The sequence below is a fragment of the Cucurbita pepo genome, chromosome 20 (genome assembly GCF_057944985.1).
Source record: "Cucurbita pepo subsp. pepo isolate OVF chromosome 20, ASM5794498v1, whole genome shotgun sequence".
NCBI classification, from domain to species: Eukaryota; Viridiplantae; Streptophyta; class Magnoliopsida; order Cucurbitales; family Cucurbitaceae; genus Cucurbita; species Cucurbita pepo.
The window spans coordinates 10,775,560-10,794,698 of record NC_141817.1 but is presented as its reverse complement, the minus strand read 5'-3'; the positions used below and the strand labels follow the sequence as shown (position 1 = coordinate 10,794,698).

General features: G+C 39.3%; 4 protein-coding genes and 1 long non-coding RNA gene across 9 annotated transcripts; 3 read left to right on the top strand and 2 right to left on the bottom strand.

Moving 5' to 3' along the window:
* The first annotated feature begins 594 nt into the window (after window positions 1–594).
* Window positions 595–7,515, top strand: LOC111782909 (uncharacterized). Of its 5 annotated transcripts, XM_087120747.1 has the most exons (5): window positions 595–866; window positions 1,061–1,186; window positions 2,202–2,288; window positions 5,599–6,066; window positions 7,177–7,515. In XM_087120747.1, the coding sequence occupies exons 2-5, from the start codon at window positions 1,125–1,127 to the stop codon at window positions 7,403–7,405; spliced, it is 846 nt and encodes a 281-aa protein (XP_086976873.1). In that variant the 5' UTR covers window positions 595–866; window positions 1,061–1,124; the 3' UTR covers window positions 7,406–7,515. The 5 variants fall into 5 exon arrangements, with proteins under 5 accessions (XP_086976873.1, XP_086976874.1, XP_086976877.1 ...); XM_087120748.1 differs by lacking the exon at window positions 595–866 and having other exon boundaries at window positions 1,055–1,190; XM_087120751.1 differs by lacking the exon at window positions 595–866 and having other exon boundaries at window positions 1,061–2,288; window positions 5,567–6,066.
* Window positions 7,516–7,664: 149 nt separating this feature from the next.
* Window positions 7,665–10,578, bottom strand: LOC147786548 (uncharacterized). The gene is made up of 3 exons (XR_015414723.1): window positions 10,477–10,578; window positions 8,304–8,386; window positions 7,665–8,188 (listed from the first exon to the last, which is right to left on the bottom strand). It is a non-coding gene; the product is annotated as an uncharacterized LOC147786548 (long non-coding RNA).
* Window positions 10,579–11,193: 615 nt separating this feature from the next.
* LOC147786547 (mitochondrial import inner membrane translocase subunit TIM10-like) lies at window positions 11,194–13,753 on the top strand. The gene is made up of 6 exons (XM_087120753.1): window positions 11,194–11,353; window positions 11,451–11,502; window positions 11,835–11,887; window positions 12,044–12,082; window positions 12,173–12,242; window positions 13,523–13,753. The coding sequence occupies exons 2-6, from the start codon at window positions 11,458–11,460 to the stop codon at window positions 13,571–13,573; spliced, it is 258 nt and encodes an 85-aa protein (XP_086976879.1). The 5' UTR covers window positions 11,194–11,353; window positions 11,451–11,457; the 3' UTR covers window positions 13,574–13,753.
* Window positions 13,754–14,108: 355 nt separating this feature from the next.
* LOC111786315 (18.5 kDa class I heat shock protein-like) lies at window positions 14,109–14,937 on the bottom strand. The gene has a single exon (XM_023666623.2). It carries the CDS (start codon window positions 14,700–14,702, stop codon window positions 14,220–14,222), a length of 483 nt encoding a protein of 160 aa, XP_023522391.1. The 5' UTR covers window positions 14,703–14,937; the 3' UTR covers window positions 14,109–14,219.
* Window positions 14,938–16,166: 1,229 nt separating this feature from the next.
* On the top strand, window positions 16,167–18,462 carry LOC111782672 (18.5 kDa class I heat shock protein). Its single transcript, XM_087120754.1, has one exon. The coding sequence runs from the start codon at window positions 16,184–16,186 to the stop codon at window positions 16,664–16,666; it is 483 nt and encodes a 160-aa protein (XP_086976880.1). The 5' UTR covers window positions 16,167–16,183; the 3' UTR covers window positions 16,667–18,462.
* The last annotated feature ends 677 nt before the right edge of the window (window positions 18,463–19,139 follow it).

Genomic DNA, 19,139 nt, shown 5'->3' with positions numbered 1-19,139 from the left:
ATTTATTGATAATTTTCAAAGCTCAAAAACTCATTCAATATTAAAATTGAAAGTTTAACTTTTTAAATATGTTTTAAGGTTTAGATTTGATAGAAACAAAAATAAGAATTCGGACTAAATTTGTAATTTAATATTTTAAAATTTTAAATTACAAATTTAGTTTATGAACTTGTATTTGGTGTCCATTTAGTCCCTAAACTTTTAAAAATTTCCTAAAGTTTAAAATAAATTAAAAATTCTTCCATTTACTATAATAGACCTAAATTTTTAAATTTTTAAATTTTTTAGTTTACAAAATTGTACAAAATAGAGACGTTCAAAAAAGTATTATTTTAAACGGACTTAACTAAATTTATTGTAATTTTTAAAGTATATATTTTTGCTTTATAAAATAATTATAATTATATTTTTAAAATTATTTCTAACCATTTATAAAACTTAATTAAACGTTTAAAAATAAATAAATAAATATTTTATGACTTTACATTATTAAAAACAAAATTTTGAATAAAAACACGTAAAAGTTGTATATATGAAACGTCCTCAACGGTCAGAATTTTTCCCAACGACTATATATATCTCTAGACTGCGGAATCATTAAAGCGGAGTGGCTGTGTGCAGTGGGCGATATCATGGAGGTCTCTGTAGTATACAGAAGGTCGCATCGATCGATGTCCAATGGTAGCAAGTTAGCGTGATGTGCTAGTTTTCAGAGAGAGTACACTCTGTGCTTTGAAGGCGAAATCTCTGTATTTTCTCCATGATTTTGAGATGAACAAGAAGCATGAATACAAAGCGCAAGCTCTTCTGCAAAATCGCGGATGCGATGGATGCTGCTGCTAGGGCCAAAATTTTAGAAAATGCCGGTATAACATCTATTTACTTACTTCGTCTTGACGTCGAATTCATGATTGCGGTTTCCAAATGCTTCGCGATGTGACTAGGGATCTTGGAACCATGATTTCAATTACTTTTAGTTGATCAATTGTAATTGTTTGAAATTTGTTATATCTTTTCCATCTAATCGCTTATCTGTTTCTGTTGTTCTTTAATCAAGCAGTTGAATCATGTAAGGAAATTCGTTCCTTCAGTCATCATGAAGGTTGAAGCCCGATAAGTTCTTGATGGTCGAGGAAGTTCGACTGCTGAAGCGGACTTGTATTATTCGTCTGCATCAATTCTACAGGCATGTAAGGTTCCCTGGAAATTCAAATTAATTTGTCTGCTAAGAAACATAATTATCGTTAAAGCATGGCATCAAATTGTTCTGGAATTGAATTAACCTAATTTTATCGTGAAATTTGAAGTCTAGGCTACCCGTAAGGTTCTCTGAACTAAGTTTTTGTTTATGTTGTTTTTAGTAATCTGAATTCATTTGGATAATCAACTCTGAGTTGAACATTATACATACCCTTGGTTCTTAGTAGAAGAACAATAGTAAAATTACCCTGAATCGGACTCGTCCGATGATTATTGATTAAACGCATAAGATTGGAGTGTCGATTCTCTTCTCAATATGAAAGGACAACTCTTAATGTATACTGATTTGAGTCAGAAACTCGTTGCCATCTATCCGGCTCTCCGCTCTTGAAATTTTGCTCAACGATAATGGTATTTTGTCTTGGACAGTTTTGGTTGGAATAGTATCATGCCTGGAGACATTCATGATTTATTTTCCTTGATTTTAATGAAAGGAGATGCCAGAGCATTGTGACTAGCCTTTAACCATTAGTATCCTTATGAAGATTATAATCTTTCTTTTTATATAATTGGAGATGTTTTTGGCTATATTACTAGGTTTGGGGCGGTTGCAAATGGTATTATAGAACTAGACGCTGGTTGATGTGCCAGCGAGGAGGCTGATCCTCAAAGGGGTTGGACACGAGGCAGTGTGTCAACGCTGGACCCCAAAGGGGGTGAACTATGAGATCTCACATTTGTTGGAGAGCTGAACGAAATATTCTTTATAAAGGTGTAGAAACCTCGTTTTAAAAACCTTGAGTGAAAGCTCAAATATGACAATATCTGCTAGCATTAAACTTGAGTCGTGAAAGCTCAAATATGACACATATCTGGCTTGTTTCTCAGTCGTGATTGGATTCTTGAAACTTAGGACATCCATTATATCATTTAGCATTTTTCATATGCTTTGATGGTTAACAGTTTTTGGCCTACTCTCGAGAAATTTTTTTGAAAACAAGGATATGGTGTTTTGACCGTGTTCGAGCTGAACCGAAAAAGAAGGTGGAATGCGAAAGACATGATGTAGGCGCTGCTGTAACACACAGGTATCCCCTTTTCTTATTTGCTCTTTTTGATTTCCAAATCTAAATGTTAAAAAGGGTTTCTAAGATTGTTTTTCTTTCCGTGTGATTTAAAACCTTACACAACAAAAAACGTTTTTCTTCAAGTTATTGGTAGTAGGTGCACTGAGAGTCTAGGATAACCCAATTAGATTGGCATAATGCACCTCAATATTATCTATTGGGACATAATATAAAAATGATATGAAATAGGTAATGGTACGAGATATGTGATAAATTGACATATTTATAATATGATATATTGTGATGCGATATGGTATGTTAGTATGTATATGATAGAAATGTTATGTTAGAAGCATCTCCTAGATTGTATATGATATGAATAACATGAAACCACGATAAATGATATGAAATATAACTCTGTTATAATTATGTATGATATGAGGACTGAAAAAATGAGAAATGATATAATATAAATGAGAAACGATAACGGGGTTATATTTAATAATGTTGAAAATGGAAAAATATTAGGACCTCATGCATTATTTGTGCTCATGCATTGGAATACTCCTATTCCATCACGAGGGTACGGCCGTGTACACCACTAGGCAGGTGAAGTATCATTATGTTTTACATAATGCTGCCGTGATGGTTACTAATTCTAATGGGTATCTAAGCATAAGGAGCTACCAGAGAAGGCTTGCCGGACAAAAAAAGGGGAAAGTGGTGTGTGAACTGTTTATTCGGACATATTTGACCCTTTCTACTTTCAACTCTTTTGGTGAAACCTTCCCTTTATTTTAGGAACATAATATTTTGCTACTTTTGGGTTGATTCTTGTTGGCACTCTTTCCAACCTATACTGCTTCGGGCTAAAGATTCACTGTGTGCTTCTATTCCAACCCACTTTACAGCCAAATTTACTTTCTTGAGCAGATTCTTGTGAAAACTAACCATAACTTCATTCACTCTCATTTACTTAAGTGGCAATCTTGAATCCCTACTTTTTGGATTTGGTTCAAGGATTTGAAGCGGAAGGTACCTTTTTCGGATGATTTGTTATGTATCACCGTCAGCCTCACAATTTTAAAACACCTCTATTAGGGAGAGGTTTCTACACTCTTGTAAGGAATGTTTTATTTCTCTCTCTACAACTGACGTGAGATCTCACAATACATTCATTTGAGAGCCTAGAAGTTTCCATACCACTATAAGAAATGTTTCATTCTCCTCTCCAACTAATGTAAGATCTCACAATCCACTCCCTTGAGAGCCCAGGAGTTTACATACCATTATAAGAAATGTTTCGTTCTCGTCTCCAACTGACGTGGAATCTCACAATCCACCCTCTTGAGGGCCTAGAGATTTCCACACTCTTATAAGAAATGTTTTGTTCCCCTCTCCAACCAACGTGGGCTCTCACAGTCCACCCCTTTGGGGGCTCAATGTCCTTGCTGACACACCGCTCGGTGTCTAACTCTAATACCATTTGTAATAACTCAAGTCTACTACTAGCAAATATTGTCCGTTTTGGCTGGTTACATATCGTTGTCAGCCTCGCGATTTTAAACGCGTCCGGTAGGAAGAGGTTTCCATACCCTTATAAAGATTGCTTCGTTTTCATACTCTTAAATCTCACATAAATGATAACATCTTCATCGATAAGAAAAAACCTTTGGATGAAATAAAATCAAATTCATATGAATGTGAAGGACCTTTTGTTCAAACTTTGAAGAGGATGTTGTCTGTCTTTGTTCTTAGAGGCACATGGGGCTTCACAAATATTGCTTTTTCTTTGATAGCAAAATTGCCTTTGTTATCCACTATTTAGCCCTTTCTTTTAATCAGTCTCAAGCTGTTGAGTTGCTTTCGGCAGCTCCACGCTAAAGTAGCATTAACTTCTCCCAAACACCCTAAATTGTTCCTCGTACTACATGATGCAAAAAAGATTTCCCAACACTTGTTCAAATCGCCTATGATAACTTCATTTTAATATGATGTGATGTGTTATATATATATATATATATATATATATAATATATATATATAGTTTAGGCACACCCACAAAGTGAGATGATTGAATCTCAATAGATTCTCAATAGGTTAGGTTTTGATTCCATGTTGAATACACATTTGTCCTCATTCTTAGGTGCACTCAAAACAACTTGTATTTGGGACCCTCTGCCCTAGTGCCCATTGATTGATATATATAGTATAGTATGTTGCTATATTTGATTGTCAAGGTGTAGTTCTCGTAGAGAAATAATTTTTATCGAATATTTTGAAATAGAAAAGAAAAATAAGGAAGGTCATATTTGATCTAAATAGCGTTATCTATGGTATGGTTGAGGTATGACTTTGTGTCTCATGTGATGAATGTGTTGTATTGGTCTTATTATATAGATTTTATGAATTTAATGCATGAAATTTTAATTTTTTTAATACAAATAAATAAAACTTAGAGGTTGAAAAACCTATCAACCCGTATAATTAACAATTTAGCTCTTATATTTTCAATTTTACGTAATAATTTAATTTTTTATTTTAAAATTTGTAACATTTTAGTCTCTATTATAAAAAAAATTTGGGTAATTTAGTTATTTAGTTTTAATATTTTCAATTTTTCACTATGCGATTAAATTTTTAAAAAAATTTATGGTTTATAGATATTATAAAAATTTAAAGAATTAGGAATTTAAAATTTTACAAAAATTAAATTATATTTGGAGGATAGGCTCACTCTCATCTCACAGACAAAACTGTGTCGTATCGACTGGTAGCTTCATGATCCTTAATTAATCGGAAAAAGGCTGCAAATTCTGTCACTCCCCACAGGTACCTCCTTCAATTATCAGTGTTCATAACGTTTCTTTTTTTAAAAAAAAATTTAATTTTCTTTTCTCTTTGAATAACAGCAATCGCAACTGACACGCCGAAAAAGAGTTTCAGTGTATGTCCCTATTCATATTTTCTTTGATAGAGATAGAGAATCACTGATCAACAAACAAACAAAACCCCATGACCCCACGTTTCCTCTCTCTCTCTCTCTCTCTTGATTAATCTTTGAAGCTGGCTGAGCGTTTGATTTCCTGGGTGTTATGAAAATTTCGTGTTCTTCTTTGTGGTAAGTTTTCCTAATTTTTGATTTCGTGTTCTAATTGTACGTTTTGAAATGTTTATGGAAACTGTTCATGATTAGAGTAAAAAGGAAGGGGGGGGGGGGGGGGGGGGGGGGGGGGGGGAAATGGGTCTGTTCATCTTGCTACTGTTTGTGTTAATACATATCTTTTGGTTTTCGTTAGTCGAATGCGATTTCCCCATCTGGGTTTCTCAGGATGTCCGCAGTTCTAGCTCCTCGTGGTGACCCGATCCTTGCAGATCCGAGTTCCCTGCCTTATCGCGATGCTCGTTCAGCAGCTGGTAGCAGCAGTAGCAGCAGTGACCTGTCGGTTCTTGATGATTCCGATGACCAGTCGTGGCACTCGGTTTTCGACTCCACGGCTTGGGGATCTCATGGCGACGGCCTGTTTTCCGGCGAGATTGAGGGCGTTCCGGACGCTGAGACGGGTGGTTTCATCTCGGGAAGCTCGTCGGAGGTGGATTTGGAGAGTGGGGATTTGGAGGTGAAGGTGCATTTGGGGAAGATCGAAAGGGATTGCAGAATTTGTCACTTGGAACTGGAAAGCGGCGGCGGAAGAGATCATAATGATACTCCGATTCTGCTTGGTTGTTGCTGTCGTGGTGATTTGGGTACCGCTCACAAGCATTGTGCTGAGACTTGGTTCAAAATCAAAGGAAATACGTAAGTAATAAACTCTCATTTGTTCTTAATCTTTTGATCATCAATGGTTTTGTTTAAGTTTTGCCTCTTGCTAGCAGTTTAGATGGAAATTTATCGAAAATCTTAGCTAATTTGTTGGATCCTCTGCTTCTCTCTGAGTTTTCTGCCATGAATCTTCCCCAAATAGTTAATCTCTATGTTGAATTCAGTAAATTCATTCAGATCTTCTGCAGACAGTATTTGGTGTTCTTCATAGTTCTTACTGAAGTATTCAGCTCAATTTTATTGGATTCTTCGAATTCTTGTTTTGAAACCTTTAATCAACTAGATTCTGTGTGTAAAGCTTCACTATTGTCTCATGAGTATGCAAGGTGTTCTTCAGACATAAACAAGGTAAAAACTGAAGTGGCTCCTTGTATGTTTGAGCATGACTGTTCTTGAGTATAGAATATCTTTTCTGTATATCTTGAATGAATCAGATTGTTTAACACTCTAGATAGGGTACTTTCAGTGTGAAATCCTACATCGGTTGGAGAGGGGAACGGGGAACGGGGAACGAAGCATTCTTTATAAGGGTGTGGAAACCTCTCTCTAATAGACGTGTTTTAAAACCGTGGAGGCTTACGGCGATGCGTAACGAGCCAAAACGGACAAAATCTACTAGTGGTGAGCTTAGGCTGTTACAAATGGTATTAGAGCTAGACACCGAGCAGTGCGCCAGCAAGGACGCTGGCTCCCAAAGGGGGTGGATTGTGAGATCTCACATCAGTTGGAGAAGGGAACGAAACATTCCTTATAAGGATGTGGAAACCTCTCCATAACATACGTGTTTTAAAACTGTGAGACTGACAACATAACGGGCCAAAGAGGATAATACTGCAAGCGATGAGCTTAGGCTGTTACAACTTGTATCAGAGCTAGACACCGAGCAATGTGTCAGCGAAGATGTTGAGTTCACAAGGGGGTGGATTGTGAGATCTTATATTGATTGGAGAGGTGAACGAAACATTTCTTATAAGGGTGTAGAAACTCCTCCCTAATAAATGCGTTTTAAAAACTGCACAAAATGTGAGTATTAACGTTATCGTTATGAGTATTAACTCGACAAGCAATATGATATGTTTCTTGCAGAATTTGTGAGATATGTGGAGCAACTGCACAAAATGTTGCAAGTCAACAAATAAATGAACCGAGCAATGCGGCTGCTGCTGCAGTAGCATCCTCAGCTATGACAGCACCCCTAACTCTCGTCGAGACTCGAACGATCTTTCACGGTCGACGCATTATGAACTTCCTGCTTGCTTGCATGCTCCTTGCATTTGCAATGTCCTGGCTTTTTCACTTCAAGTTAATGTCATAGGCTTAGGAAGATCGCCAGTAGAAGAAAACTGGGGGAATTCCAAGTTCTGTAGGCCTTTGTACATATAATTACACTTTGTTTAGTTAATTTTGATGAGGTTGGTTTCATTAGAGGCATTCCTTTGTTGTGGTTTTGGTGATTGAATAAACAGGCAACTCCACAAGAACAGAGGATTCACTGAAGAGGATTCGATCAAAAAGTCGAAAATTCAAAAATTCAAAAAGATCGAGAGATTTCTCATATAAACATCCAATCAAATCCGATCATACATGTTTCTTTTACTTTTCTCACGGATTATACAATAATTAACGTGAAATCCCTGCATAGGCATCTCAACAGTAAAAGTTAAGCAAAATTCAACGAAATGAATCTATTCTAGAAGCTATTTGTAACAGTCCAAACCCATCATTAATAGATATTGTTCACTCTTGCCTATTGCGTATCGTCGTCAACCTCACGGTTTTAAAACGCGTCTACTATTTCCACACCTTTATAAGGAATGTTCCTTTCCCTCTCCAACCAATGTGGGATCTCACAACCTACCCTTTGAAGGCCTAGTGTCCTCGTTGGCACATCGCCCAATGTCTAACTCTAATCCCATTTGTAACAGCTCAGACCCACCGCTAGCAAATATTGTCTGCAATCCCATTACGTATCGCCTTCAGCCTCACGGTTTTAAAATGCGTTTACTAGGAAGAGGTTTTCACGCTCTTATAAGAAATGGTTCGTTCCCCTCTTCAACCGATGTAGAATCTCATTAGCTAACCAACAATGACCTGTAAACTGCAATATAGATGAGACTAAGAAAGAAAGTTACAAGCTGAAAGAGAAAAAGGGTCCCATTCTAATTGATATTAATGTTCCCCACAGGATTGGTGGGTTTGAAATCAAGCACAACCTTGTCGAATGTGTTCCTCACATGGTGGCAGACCACCATGAAGTTCTGACACGCATCTTTCGAAACCTCTCTTGCAGGATCACCTGTCATGTTCCATCAAAACCCTTCTCATCAGTATCTCTAATGTAATGCGTGGTCACTTCCAACTATTTTGCTATCGTCAAATCAAACTAATGTTTATCTAATACGCACGTCACATCAATATTGAGATGCTAGTATCCATAGTAAGAACAAGATAGTCACCTTATACATCTTGTTTGAGTTATGAAACTAAATAGTCACGATCCATAAATCAAGTACCAAGATGGGTGGGGTTCTAGCAAAGCTACATGGATCCAACTTATGTTCTTAGAAGGATCACATTTCACATAGAGCCATAGACTATATTCCTCGTGAATGCATAAATTGGACATGTATAAAGAAGAAAAACCAGACAAGAACAAATCTAATCATTAAAAACACTAAAAATGGAAACCGATCTCTTGCACTTTAGAGAGTTAAATTACCTCAAAATATTACTTGTTGTCTGGATTCTAATATTAACTCGATTATCTTACCGATGAGGGATGTTGTACCCACAAAATGTCACTCTTAGACTATGAGATGATGTAACAAGTCATTTAAAAGTATACAAAACCATCAGTACCCTTATTCCGGGGCAAGGGGTGGAAGGACCCCTAGATCTACTTACCGCTGCTCAAGAAGAAAAACGTCGTCTAGGCATTCCCTCTTGCACCAATCTCTCCTATGTCTAGGACGTTATCTAGGTCGAGAGCCATAGTTGAAGTGTTAAGCTTTAAGTAAATAGCCTTTAGAGCATACCTTCCTATCAATTGCACTTGTGGGGTGAATTGAGTACAACTCTCTTACACGGTAAGGATTTGAATTTAGAGATACACTACAACGCCTACTTTCATTGGGCACCTCGAGAAATGATCATAGTAAGAAGAGAAGATTGACATGATTAAATTTGCACCAATCTTAACTTAGGAGATCTAAAGCTAACTCTTAAAGTATCATCACCCCAGCTAACATTTAAATCTTGTGAATCAATCCCAATACTTGAGCTCACACACTAGGGGAGTGCACAGTTCGGGCGGGAACAAGAAAAAATCGTAACCATACCGCATTCAGTTCAGTCTTCAGGTCCTGGGTGTTACGGTCATGATTGTCCAAAGTGTGTTGTTCATGGCCGCATGCTCATGACATGCCAAAACCCTTGCCTTGTATCACTTTACTGCTTTCATGATGTATAGTTTCCTTATTGTCTTTTTTAAATGAATGACGGCGTGATAGACATGAAATGTCCCAAAATGTACTTATAGGGAGATTCGATCCGTCGTCAGCTCCTCCCACCTAGATTTTGTATGACTGTTCGGCGAAATCACGTCTAGGCCTACTAGGCTTGAATCACCTCAAAATATACTATCGGTGATGCGACTAGTTGTCAAATTCTCCCTACCCAAAAAGTTATATGCTATTTAAGCCGTTGTGTTGTTTTTTTGCTTGTAGTTGTATAACATTGTTTTCAATCTTCCTTTCAAACTCTCCTACAAAATCTCTCTACCCTCATTTTCTAAAACCTTCTTCTCAAAACGGGACTAAAGACTTGAGCATACATTGTCCGTCCATAGGCGACGCGATCCTAAGTAGGTTTGGCTCACTCAGTGCTGAAAGTTAGTGTCACGCAATCGCCAAATCTGTTGCCAGCAAAAATGTGATTGTGACACCGAGCATACGGCTGGAATATAGCCATATTCTAGTTCGCCCCTCGTAGGATAGTACTGGAGTGCAAAATTCCAGTTCAATTCACAGTTATTTAGTTTCCAAGGTATATGAATCAACAAGTTTTCCAGTAGGCCACCAAAAATTCTAAAACCAACCAAAATAACTACACCATACCTTAAAGTACCCCTAATCACAAGAAAATTACGTCCACAAAATAACATAGAATTTGCAATACCAATCTCTTAATACAAGTTCCTCAGATTCTTCATAACAAAAACTACAAAAATCAGTCAATTGAATGGTGAATTCAACGAGGACCAACCCAGGCAATGCTTACACAAGCACAGGGAATAAGCAACAAACATTCGCACCGCCCCCTTGTTGTTAAGTGAACTGATTATCAAGAGAGAGAGAGAGAGAGAGAGAGGAGGTGAGAACTGATTACCATTAGGCGAGAAGACCGAGCTTGCTGCCGACGGTGGCCGGCGACCACGCGGCGAGTTATAGAATGATAGAGAGAGCAGAGACGGCGGGAGAGATCACAAAAACAAAAAAGAGCTGAATGGGGTTTAAAGGTTTAGGCCCTTTTTTTTAGCTACTTTGGTTCGATTAGACCGAACCAAGTCCAATTTAGCTGGTTCGAGTTGGTTTGAGTTTGGTCCTTGATCTATGACCGAACCAAGTCCAATTTAGGTTCATTTTTTTTTAAATTATTTTATTTCATACCCTCAGCTCTTATGAATTTCAACAATTTTAACACTAAAATGATGGTATTTTTTAAAAAGTTTAGAGACTTAAATAAATATTTTGTTTTATTCTCACTTAACTGTCGTCTGGGTTACAATTCCGATTTGTAAAATTCTTGTATTTATCTTTGATCGAACCATTTTATGAACCGACTTAGGAGACTTTTCGCTCAAAATCTAAAGAAAATAAGTCAAATTGGTTCAAACCGGATTGACCCGTTCAGACCGTATCAAACCGATAATAAATCGTATTTTTTTAAAGTTTAGGGACTCATATAAATAATTTGTTTTATTCTTGACTGGTTCAAACTGGATTGACCCGTTTGAACCGTTACCCAAGCTGGTTCGGTTGAACCTAACCCGCCAAGAATCGGGTTTTCAGTTTAGATGCATCGAAAACCGAAGGGCTCGACAAGGCTACAAATAAGTATCAGTTAGGTAAAATTCTTCCCATTGCACCGTCCCAGGGATTTAGCAGCGGGGTTTTGCCTTCTCTGTCAACTACTGATCTATTCATCGAATCCATCAGAAGATTGAGCTACGATCTTGAAATTTTCCATTGGCAGTTCATTCGAAGTGAGTTTGTATCGATTGTCATTTCCATTTGTTCTAAATAAATTGTTCCTTTTTGGTGGGTTATTGAGTTTTGGGATTGTGATTTTGTTTGATTCAGAATCTCAATGGCTTCTCCGAACGATATGCCATCGGCTATGGACAAGGAACAGGTTGGTTTCTATGTCTTTCTTTATTCGATTTTTCCTCGTTTTTGCAAATTCATAGCCGTGATTTGGGATTCTAGTATTTGAATCTGTGCCTTATTCTTGTGGATTTTTCTAAATTGGACAAATATAACTGTTAGGGCTCGAAAGAGAGAGATAGAGGATGAATGTATGACGAAATTTTCTATTTGTTACTGGAATCTGTCCATTTAGAGCGATTGATATGTTCAATTTATTAGATTTTGATGAATTTTACCATGTAGATATAACTTAAATGTACTTCGTAAATTCATAATTATTAACACAAACTAATTTCAATATTTTTTGCATTGGAGCAGATATTTGGTATGGCAGAAAAGGAGATGGAATATCGAGTTGAATTGTTCAACAAGTAGGTTTTATTACACTTTTTTAATGAAAATAGGAAATGAGAGATATATAGAAAAGAAGATGGTGAAAGATTTTATGTGTGTTTCTACCTTCTTCATAGATTTGACCTGATGCCTTTGTCTTTTTTTTTTTTTTTTTTTTTTTTTTTTTCTTTCAGGCTTACACAATCATGTTTTAACAAATGTGTTGATAAGAGGTAGGAGAATTGTCCTGCATTTCTATCTCTGAATATTAAGCTGTAGTTATGTATGGTTTTTTGTCTTTTAACAATTACTTTCTATTTTAGGTACAAGGAATCTGAGCTGAATATGGGTGAAAATAGTTGTATTGACCGCTGTGTTTCCAAGTATTGGCATGTAAGCTGATCTTTCTCTTCTATTCTCTGTATTTCCTTTAGTTTATGAGATATGCAGTGATCAAATAGTACAACAGCACTTGTTTTCCATCTCATAAAAATTCAACCACATTCCATTGAAAGCTCAAAATCGTGTTCTCCTTATTCATATATCATGTTTAAATAAAATCTTTGTAGTTTTTGGAAGGAAATTTAAATGAAACCATGTGTTTTGTTGTCTGCTTACTATCTTCAAATGAACTCTTGTTATGGGTATGGTAGAATCAATCATATTTGATTTTGAGATATGGATGTGCATTTGATAAACGAGTTCAGATGTTTTCTGATAAAGCATAAGCCATTGGTAGATTCATCTGATTATGAGCTTGAATTTTCTTTTTGACTTCAACAACGAGTGAGGTTGGGAGAATCGAACCTCAAACCTCTTGGTTTGGGATATATGCTTAAACCAATTATGCTCAGGTTGACACGAGCTTAGGACTACTCTCTCCCTTGCATTCCAAAATATAGAAATTTTATACAGTTGTGTCCAAATTTCTAACCTGGCGATGAAACTCTTGTATAGATCAATTGGCTTGCATTTGATTGTGAATCGACATTTCATAATGCGAGAGTACACATAGGAGATACGTTGAGAATATTAATCGGATAATATTACGGCATAGTGGCAATTAGACAGGGGTGACTTGTCCGAGGTTGGGCTTTGGGAGAGAAATGGCCCTCTCGAAACGCTACTAATATTGTACTTTTATCTTTCGATATTGGAATACAATTCTATTGTGTTTCATGTTATGGGGATTCTAGCAAATGATTAGGTGCACTGTGAGATCTCACATCGATTAGAGAGAGGAACGAGTGCCAACGAGGACGTTAGACCCTGAAAGGAGGTGGATTGTGAGATCCCACGTCGGTTGGAGAGGAGAACAAAGTATTCTTTATAAGGGTGTGGTGGAAACCTCTCCCTAGCAGATGCATTTTAAAAACCTTGAGGGAAAACTCGAAAGAGGCGGTTGGCTTTGATTGTTACAACATACATGGTCTATAGGACTCTTGATGGCCACAGTTTTCACTACTAACTTAAGGATGATTCCTTCAACATAATTTTAAATTCTTTCCTCCCTATCTCAAAAGATATTCGCTTCTTCGATTAGCTTATTTACGATGCAACAATATCTTTGCATGAACTTGTATCATCTGTTTTTGTTGACTACTTGAGTCCATTCTACTGATGAAGTTTTTGAATTCAACTCTGGTATTGATTCTTAGTTTGCTGTGTTTCAGGTAACTAATTTAGTCGGCCAGCTACTCGGGTCGGGTAGACCTCCTATGTGAGCTGATTCTTGATCTGAGTAATTGTTTGGTGAGTTGGGAATGAAGAACTATGAATTATGCATTTTTGGCCTGTTTAATTCTCCCATCTCATGAAATACTTTGTTTTTCTGTTCGAGAAGGCATTGATAATGGCATTATTTCATCTACAAGTGTGATGTGATTATGTTAGCCTTTGTTTCATATTTTGTTTAAAAAGTATTTTAAAATTCTAAAAATTTCAATAATATTTTTAAATTTAAAAAGAAACTTTACTCGAAGAAAACAAAAACAAAGATTAAATCATTAATATTTTATTTAAAAATGTTCTTAAATTTTTAAAATTGTTTTAAAATTTCTAAAAGTTTAAATAATTAAACTTTTTTAGAAGCGTTAAAATTTTTAAAGTTTTTTTAAAATACTTTTATCTTTATTATATGATATAAATAGTTGTGTACTAAAATTTAAATACTTTCGTTTTTAAAAAATGTTAAAATATTAATAAAATTTTAAAAGTTTTATTTTAAGAATACTATGTAAATTCTTGAGAGTTTAAAAGTTTTATTTTAAGAGAAATAAGGTATTTTTATTGATTTAATCTTTATTAAAAATACATGTGAGACAAAAAAAAAGCGCCAAAGGTAACAAACACCACATATTACAATTCCAATCAGCCGGAAATCTCAACGGACTTCACATCCATTTTCCTTTCTTCCGCCTTCGGCACCGTCACAGTCAATACTCCGTTCTCCATAGATGCCCTAATTTCCTCCATTTTCGCATCTTCCGGCAGCCGGAATCTTCTCTGGAACATTCCACTGCTTCGCTCCATCCGATGCCATTTCTCGTTCTTCTCTTCTTTCTCTACTCTCCTTTCGCCGCTGATCTGAATCACTTTTCCGTCTTCTATCTCCACTTTCACTTCCTCTTTCTTCAGTCCAGGCAGATCGGCTTTCAGAACATGAGCCTCCGGCGTCTCCTTCCAGTCTACACGAGCGTTCACCATAGCTGAAGTTTCACGAGCAATTTCCGGAAAGTGAGATGAAAGTGATGAAGGAAAGTGAAAATCGAATGGATCTGAGAGATCGAATGTGGCAAATGGATCGAAGATGCTGCTCCGTCGGCCACCGAAAAAGCTTGGAATCATCGACATCTTCAGAGGTTTAGTTGAAGAAATTGATATACGACTTGAATCGGAGATTTGAAATCGAGATTCGGAAGCGCTTTGATTGAACTCAACGATTATCAGAGGATAATTTGCTGGTTTGGAGTTTCTGATTGGTGAAGAAAGTGAAAGAGGTGAGAATTTATGGCGACTGTCGAAGATTCTGGCTTTCTCGGGAAGTTTCTCTCTTTTTCGAAATATCCTCGCCTCCGTCGTCGAATGAACCTTCTGGGCGTTCAGCCAATTCTGCTACAATGGGCTTCTTTTATGGGCCATACCCTACGTATTTAGAAGATTCCATTTTAGAACAAACCTTACCTCTAGCGGGGTTAGGGAAATTTTTTTTGTTGGACGGACCTTCTAACATGTCTATTAATAAGAACTTTCTCACTTTTAGAAGCGGAGGCTTAGTTTCTCTCTTCAACTGATTTGAGATCTCATAATCTTCAACTTTATTGGAATCCATCGTCCACCGATACCATTTGTAACAGTCCAAGCTCACTACTAATAGAAAAATGCGTCTACTAGGGAGAGGTTTCCACATTCTTATAAGAAATATTTTGTTCCCCTCTCCAACTGATGTGGGATCTCACGATTTTCAACTTCATAAAGCTTATTCATGAGAGCAATCCAACCGAACACATATATTTATGGGTTCGTTTGAATTGGATGTCCGAATTGAACACCTTGACTAATTAATTCAGAGGGGTTACAACGGCTAGAGAGTGAATCGTTTGAATTGGATGTCCGAATTGAACACCTTGACTAATTAATTCAGAGGGGTTACAACGGCTAGAGAGTGAATTCATAAAATTATCAATTGCAACTCTAGTAGTGGAACAATTTAGCTCTGGTGAGCGTTGAAGGAGAAAACCCAACGAGTGTGAGGAGAAACTAAAACGACCAGTGATTGTGTAGCATGACTATCGAAGAAGAAAAGGTTAAACTAAAAATGACTAGCAAGCGAGAAGAAATGGGGAAGAAACAAGGAGGAAATGGCGGCTAGTTCAACGGGGTGAGGTGAGTGAGCGTTTGACAACAGGTGATTCATCTAAGCATGTGACAAGCGTTGAGGTCGAGCAAGAGAAAGGAGAAAGAAAGAAATGGTTATGGTCGAAAGTGGTGAACAACTACTAAAAAAAATAGAACCAAATTTAATCTTTACCAGTTAGATTGGATTGTTCGAATTTTTTGAATTGTCAAATTCGTTGGAAAATATAAAATTTAGACCAAATAAAAAGTTTAGTGGTATTTTTATTAATTTTTCATTTAAAAAAAACACAGAAATTTCTGGAGGAAGCCAGAATCTCCGCCCAGTCGCTATAAATACTCGCCTCTTTCAATTTCTTCCCCAATCAGAAACTCCAAACCAACAATTTCGCGTGAAATTCATTCGAACCGCTTCCAATTTTCGATTTCAAATTTCTCATCATTTCAATTTCTTCAACTAAACCTCAGAAGATGTCTCGATGATTCCAAGCTTTTTCGGTGGCCGACGGAGCAGCATCTTCGATCCATTTGCCACTTTCGATCTCTCAGATCCGTTCGATTTTCACTTTCCCTCTTCTATTTCATCGTACTTACCTGAAATCGCTCGAGATACTTCTGATCTGATGAACGCTCGTGTTGACTGGAAGGAGACGCCGGAGGCTCATGTAATGAAAGCCGATCTGCCTGGACTGAAGAAAGAGGAAGTGAAAGTGGAGATAGAAGATGGAAAAGTGCTTCAGATCAGCGGCCGAAGGAGCGTAGAGAAAGAGGACATAAACGAGAAATGGCATCGGATCGAGCGAAGCAGTGGAAAGTTCCAGAGGAAATTCCGGCTACCAGAGGATGCGAAAATGGAGGAAATTAGGGCATCAAGGGAGGACGGTGTTCTCACGGTGACGGTGCCCAAGGCCAAGGCGGAAGAAAAGAACGCGGATGTGAAGTCCGTTGAGATTTCCGGCTAAACAACAGAATATTTGGCACGGATTTTGTGTACGCGTTAAAATATTTTTCATTCTTTGTAATTATATTGATAAATTGTGTGTTGCTGATTTTGAGCCTATAAATGTAAGCAATGGATCGATATCTGTAAATTGGCTTGTTATTTCGAGACTGTGAAGAACACCAAAAAAAGAAGAAGAAGACAAATACTCGAACAGTTTCCCATAGTGGAAGCAAAAATAGGCCCCAAGTAAAAGCCCAAGTCGGCCCATAAATAAAGCCCAAGTCGACCCACAGTGGAAGCCTAAATAGGCCCATACTGGAAGCCCAAATAGGCCCATACTGGAAGCCCAAATAGGCCCAAGTGGAAGCCCAAGTCCGCCCATAATGGAAGCCCAACTCTAAGTCGGCCCATAGTGGAAGCCCAAGCCAGTCCATAATGGGAGCCCAAGTCTAAGTCGGCCCATAGTGGAAGCCCAAGGCTAAGTCGGACCATAGGCAAGTCCAAGTCTAAGTCGGCCCATAGTGGAAGCCCAAGTCTAAGTCGGACCATAGTGCAAGCCCAAGTCTCAGTAGGCCCATAGTGAAGCCCAAATAGGCCCATAGTGGAAGCCCATGTAGGCCCATAGTGAAAGCCCAGGTCGGCCCACAGTGGAAGCCCAAGTCGGCCCATCGTAGAAGCCCAAGTAGGCCCATAAGTGGAAGCACAGGTAGGCCCATAGTGGAAGCCCACGTCGGCCCATAGTGAAAGCCCAACTCGTCCCATAGTCGAAGCCCAAGTCTAAGTCCATAGCGGAAGCCCAGGTAGGCCCATAGTGGAAGCCCAGGTAGGCCCATAGTGGAAGCCCAGGTAGGCCCATAGTGGAAGCCCAGGTAGGCCCATAGTGGAAGCCCATGTCAGCCCATAGAGGAAGCCCAAGTCGGCCCATAGTGAAAGCCCAACTAGGCCCATAGTGAAAGCCCAACTCGGCCCATAGTGGAAGCCCAAGTCTAAGTCCATAGTGGAAGCCCAGGTCGGCCCATAGTGAAAGCCCAAGTCTAAGTCGGCCCATAGTGGAAGCCCAAGTAGGCCCATCGTAGAAGCCCAAGTAGGCCCATCGTAGAAGCCCAGGTAGGCCCATAGTGGAAGCCCAGGTAGGCCCATAGTGGAAGCCCAGGTCGGCCCATAGTGGAAGCCCAAGTAGGCCCATAGTGGAAGCACAGGTAGGCCCATAGTGGAAGCCCAAGTCGGCCCATAGTGAAAGCCCATGTCGGCCCATAGTGGAAGCCCAACTCGGCCCATAATCAAAGCCCAAGTCTAAGTCCATAGCGGAAGCCCAGGTAGGCCCATAGTGGAAGCCCATGTCGGCCCATTATCGAAGCCCAAGTCGGACGCCAGCCCAGATAGGCCCATTGTGGAAGCCCAAGTGGGCCCATAGTTGAAGCCAAGGTCGGCCCATAATGGAAGCCCAGGTAGGCCCATAGTGGAAGCGCAGGTAGGCCCATAGTGGAAGCCCAAGTCGGCCCGTAGTGAAAACCCATGTCGGCCCATAGTGGAAGCCCAACTCGTCCCATAGTGAAAGCCCAACTCGGCCCATAATCGAAGCCCAAGTCTAAGTCCATAGCGGAAGCCCAGGTAGGCCCATAGTGAAAGCCCAAGTGGGCCCATAGTTGAAGCCCAGGTCGGCCCATAATGGAAGCCCAGGTAGGCCCATAGTGGAAGCGCAGGTAGCCCATAGTGGAAGCCCAAGTCGGCCGTCGGCCCAACTTGGCCCATAGTGGAAGCCCAAGTCGGTCGTCGGCCCAACTCGGCCCATAGTGGAAGCCCAACTCGGCCCATAGTGGAAGCCCAACTCGGCCCATAGTGGAAGCCAATGTAGGCCCATAGTGAAAGCCCAACTCATCCCATTGTGAAAGCCCACGAAGCCCATAGTGGAAGCCCAAGTCGGCCCATAGTGAAAGCCCATGTCGGCCCATAGTGGAAGCCCAACTCGTCCCATAGTGAAAGCCCAACTCGGCCCATAATCGAAGCCCAAGTCTAAGTCCATAGTGAAAGCCCAGGTAGGCCCATAGTGGAAGGCCATGTCGGCCCATTGTCGAAGCCCAAGTCGGACGCCGGCCCAACTAGGCCCATCGTTGAAGCCCAGGTCGGCCCATAATGGAAGCCCAGTTAGGCCCATGTCGGCCCATAGTGGAAGCCCATGTCGGCCCATAGTGGAAGCCCAGTTCGTCCCATAGTGAAAGCCCACGAAGCCCATAGTGGTAGCCCAAGTCGGCCCATAGTGAAAGTCCTAGTAGGCCCATATTGGAAGCCCAGATCGGCCCATATTGGAATCCCATGTCGACCCATAGCGGAAGCCCATGTCGGCCAATATTTGAAGCCTATGCCGTCCCATATTGGAAGCCCAAGCCGGCCCATAGTGGAATCCCTAGCCGGCATATTGTGGAAGCCCAAGCCGTCCCATTTTGGAAGTCCAAGCCGTCCCATATTGGAAGCCTAAGTCGGCCCATAGTGGA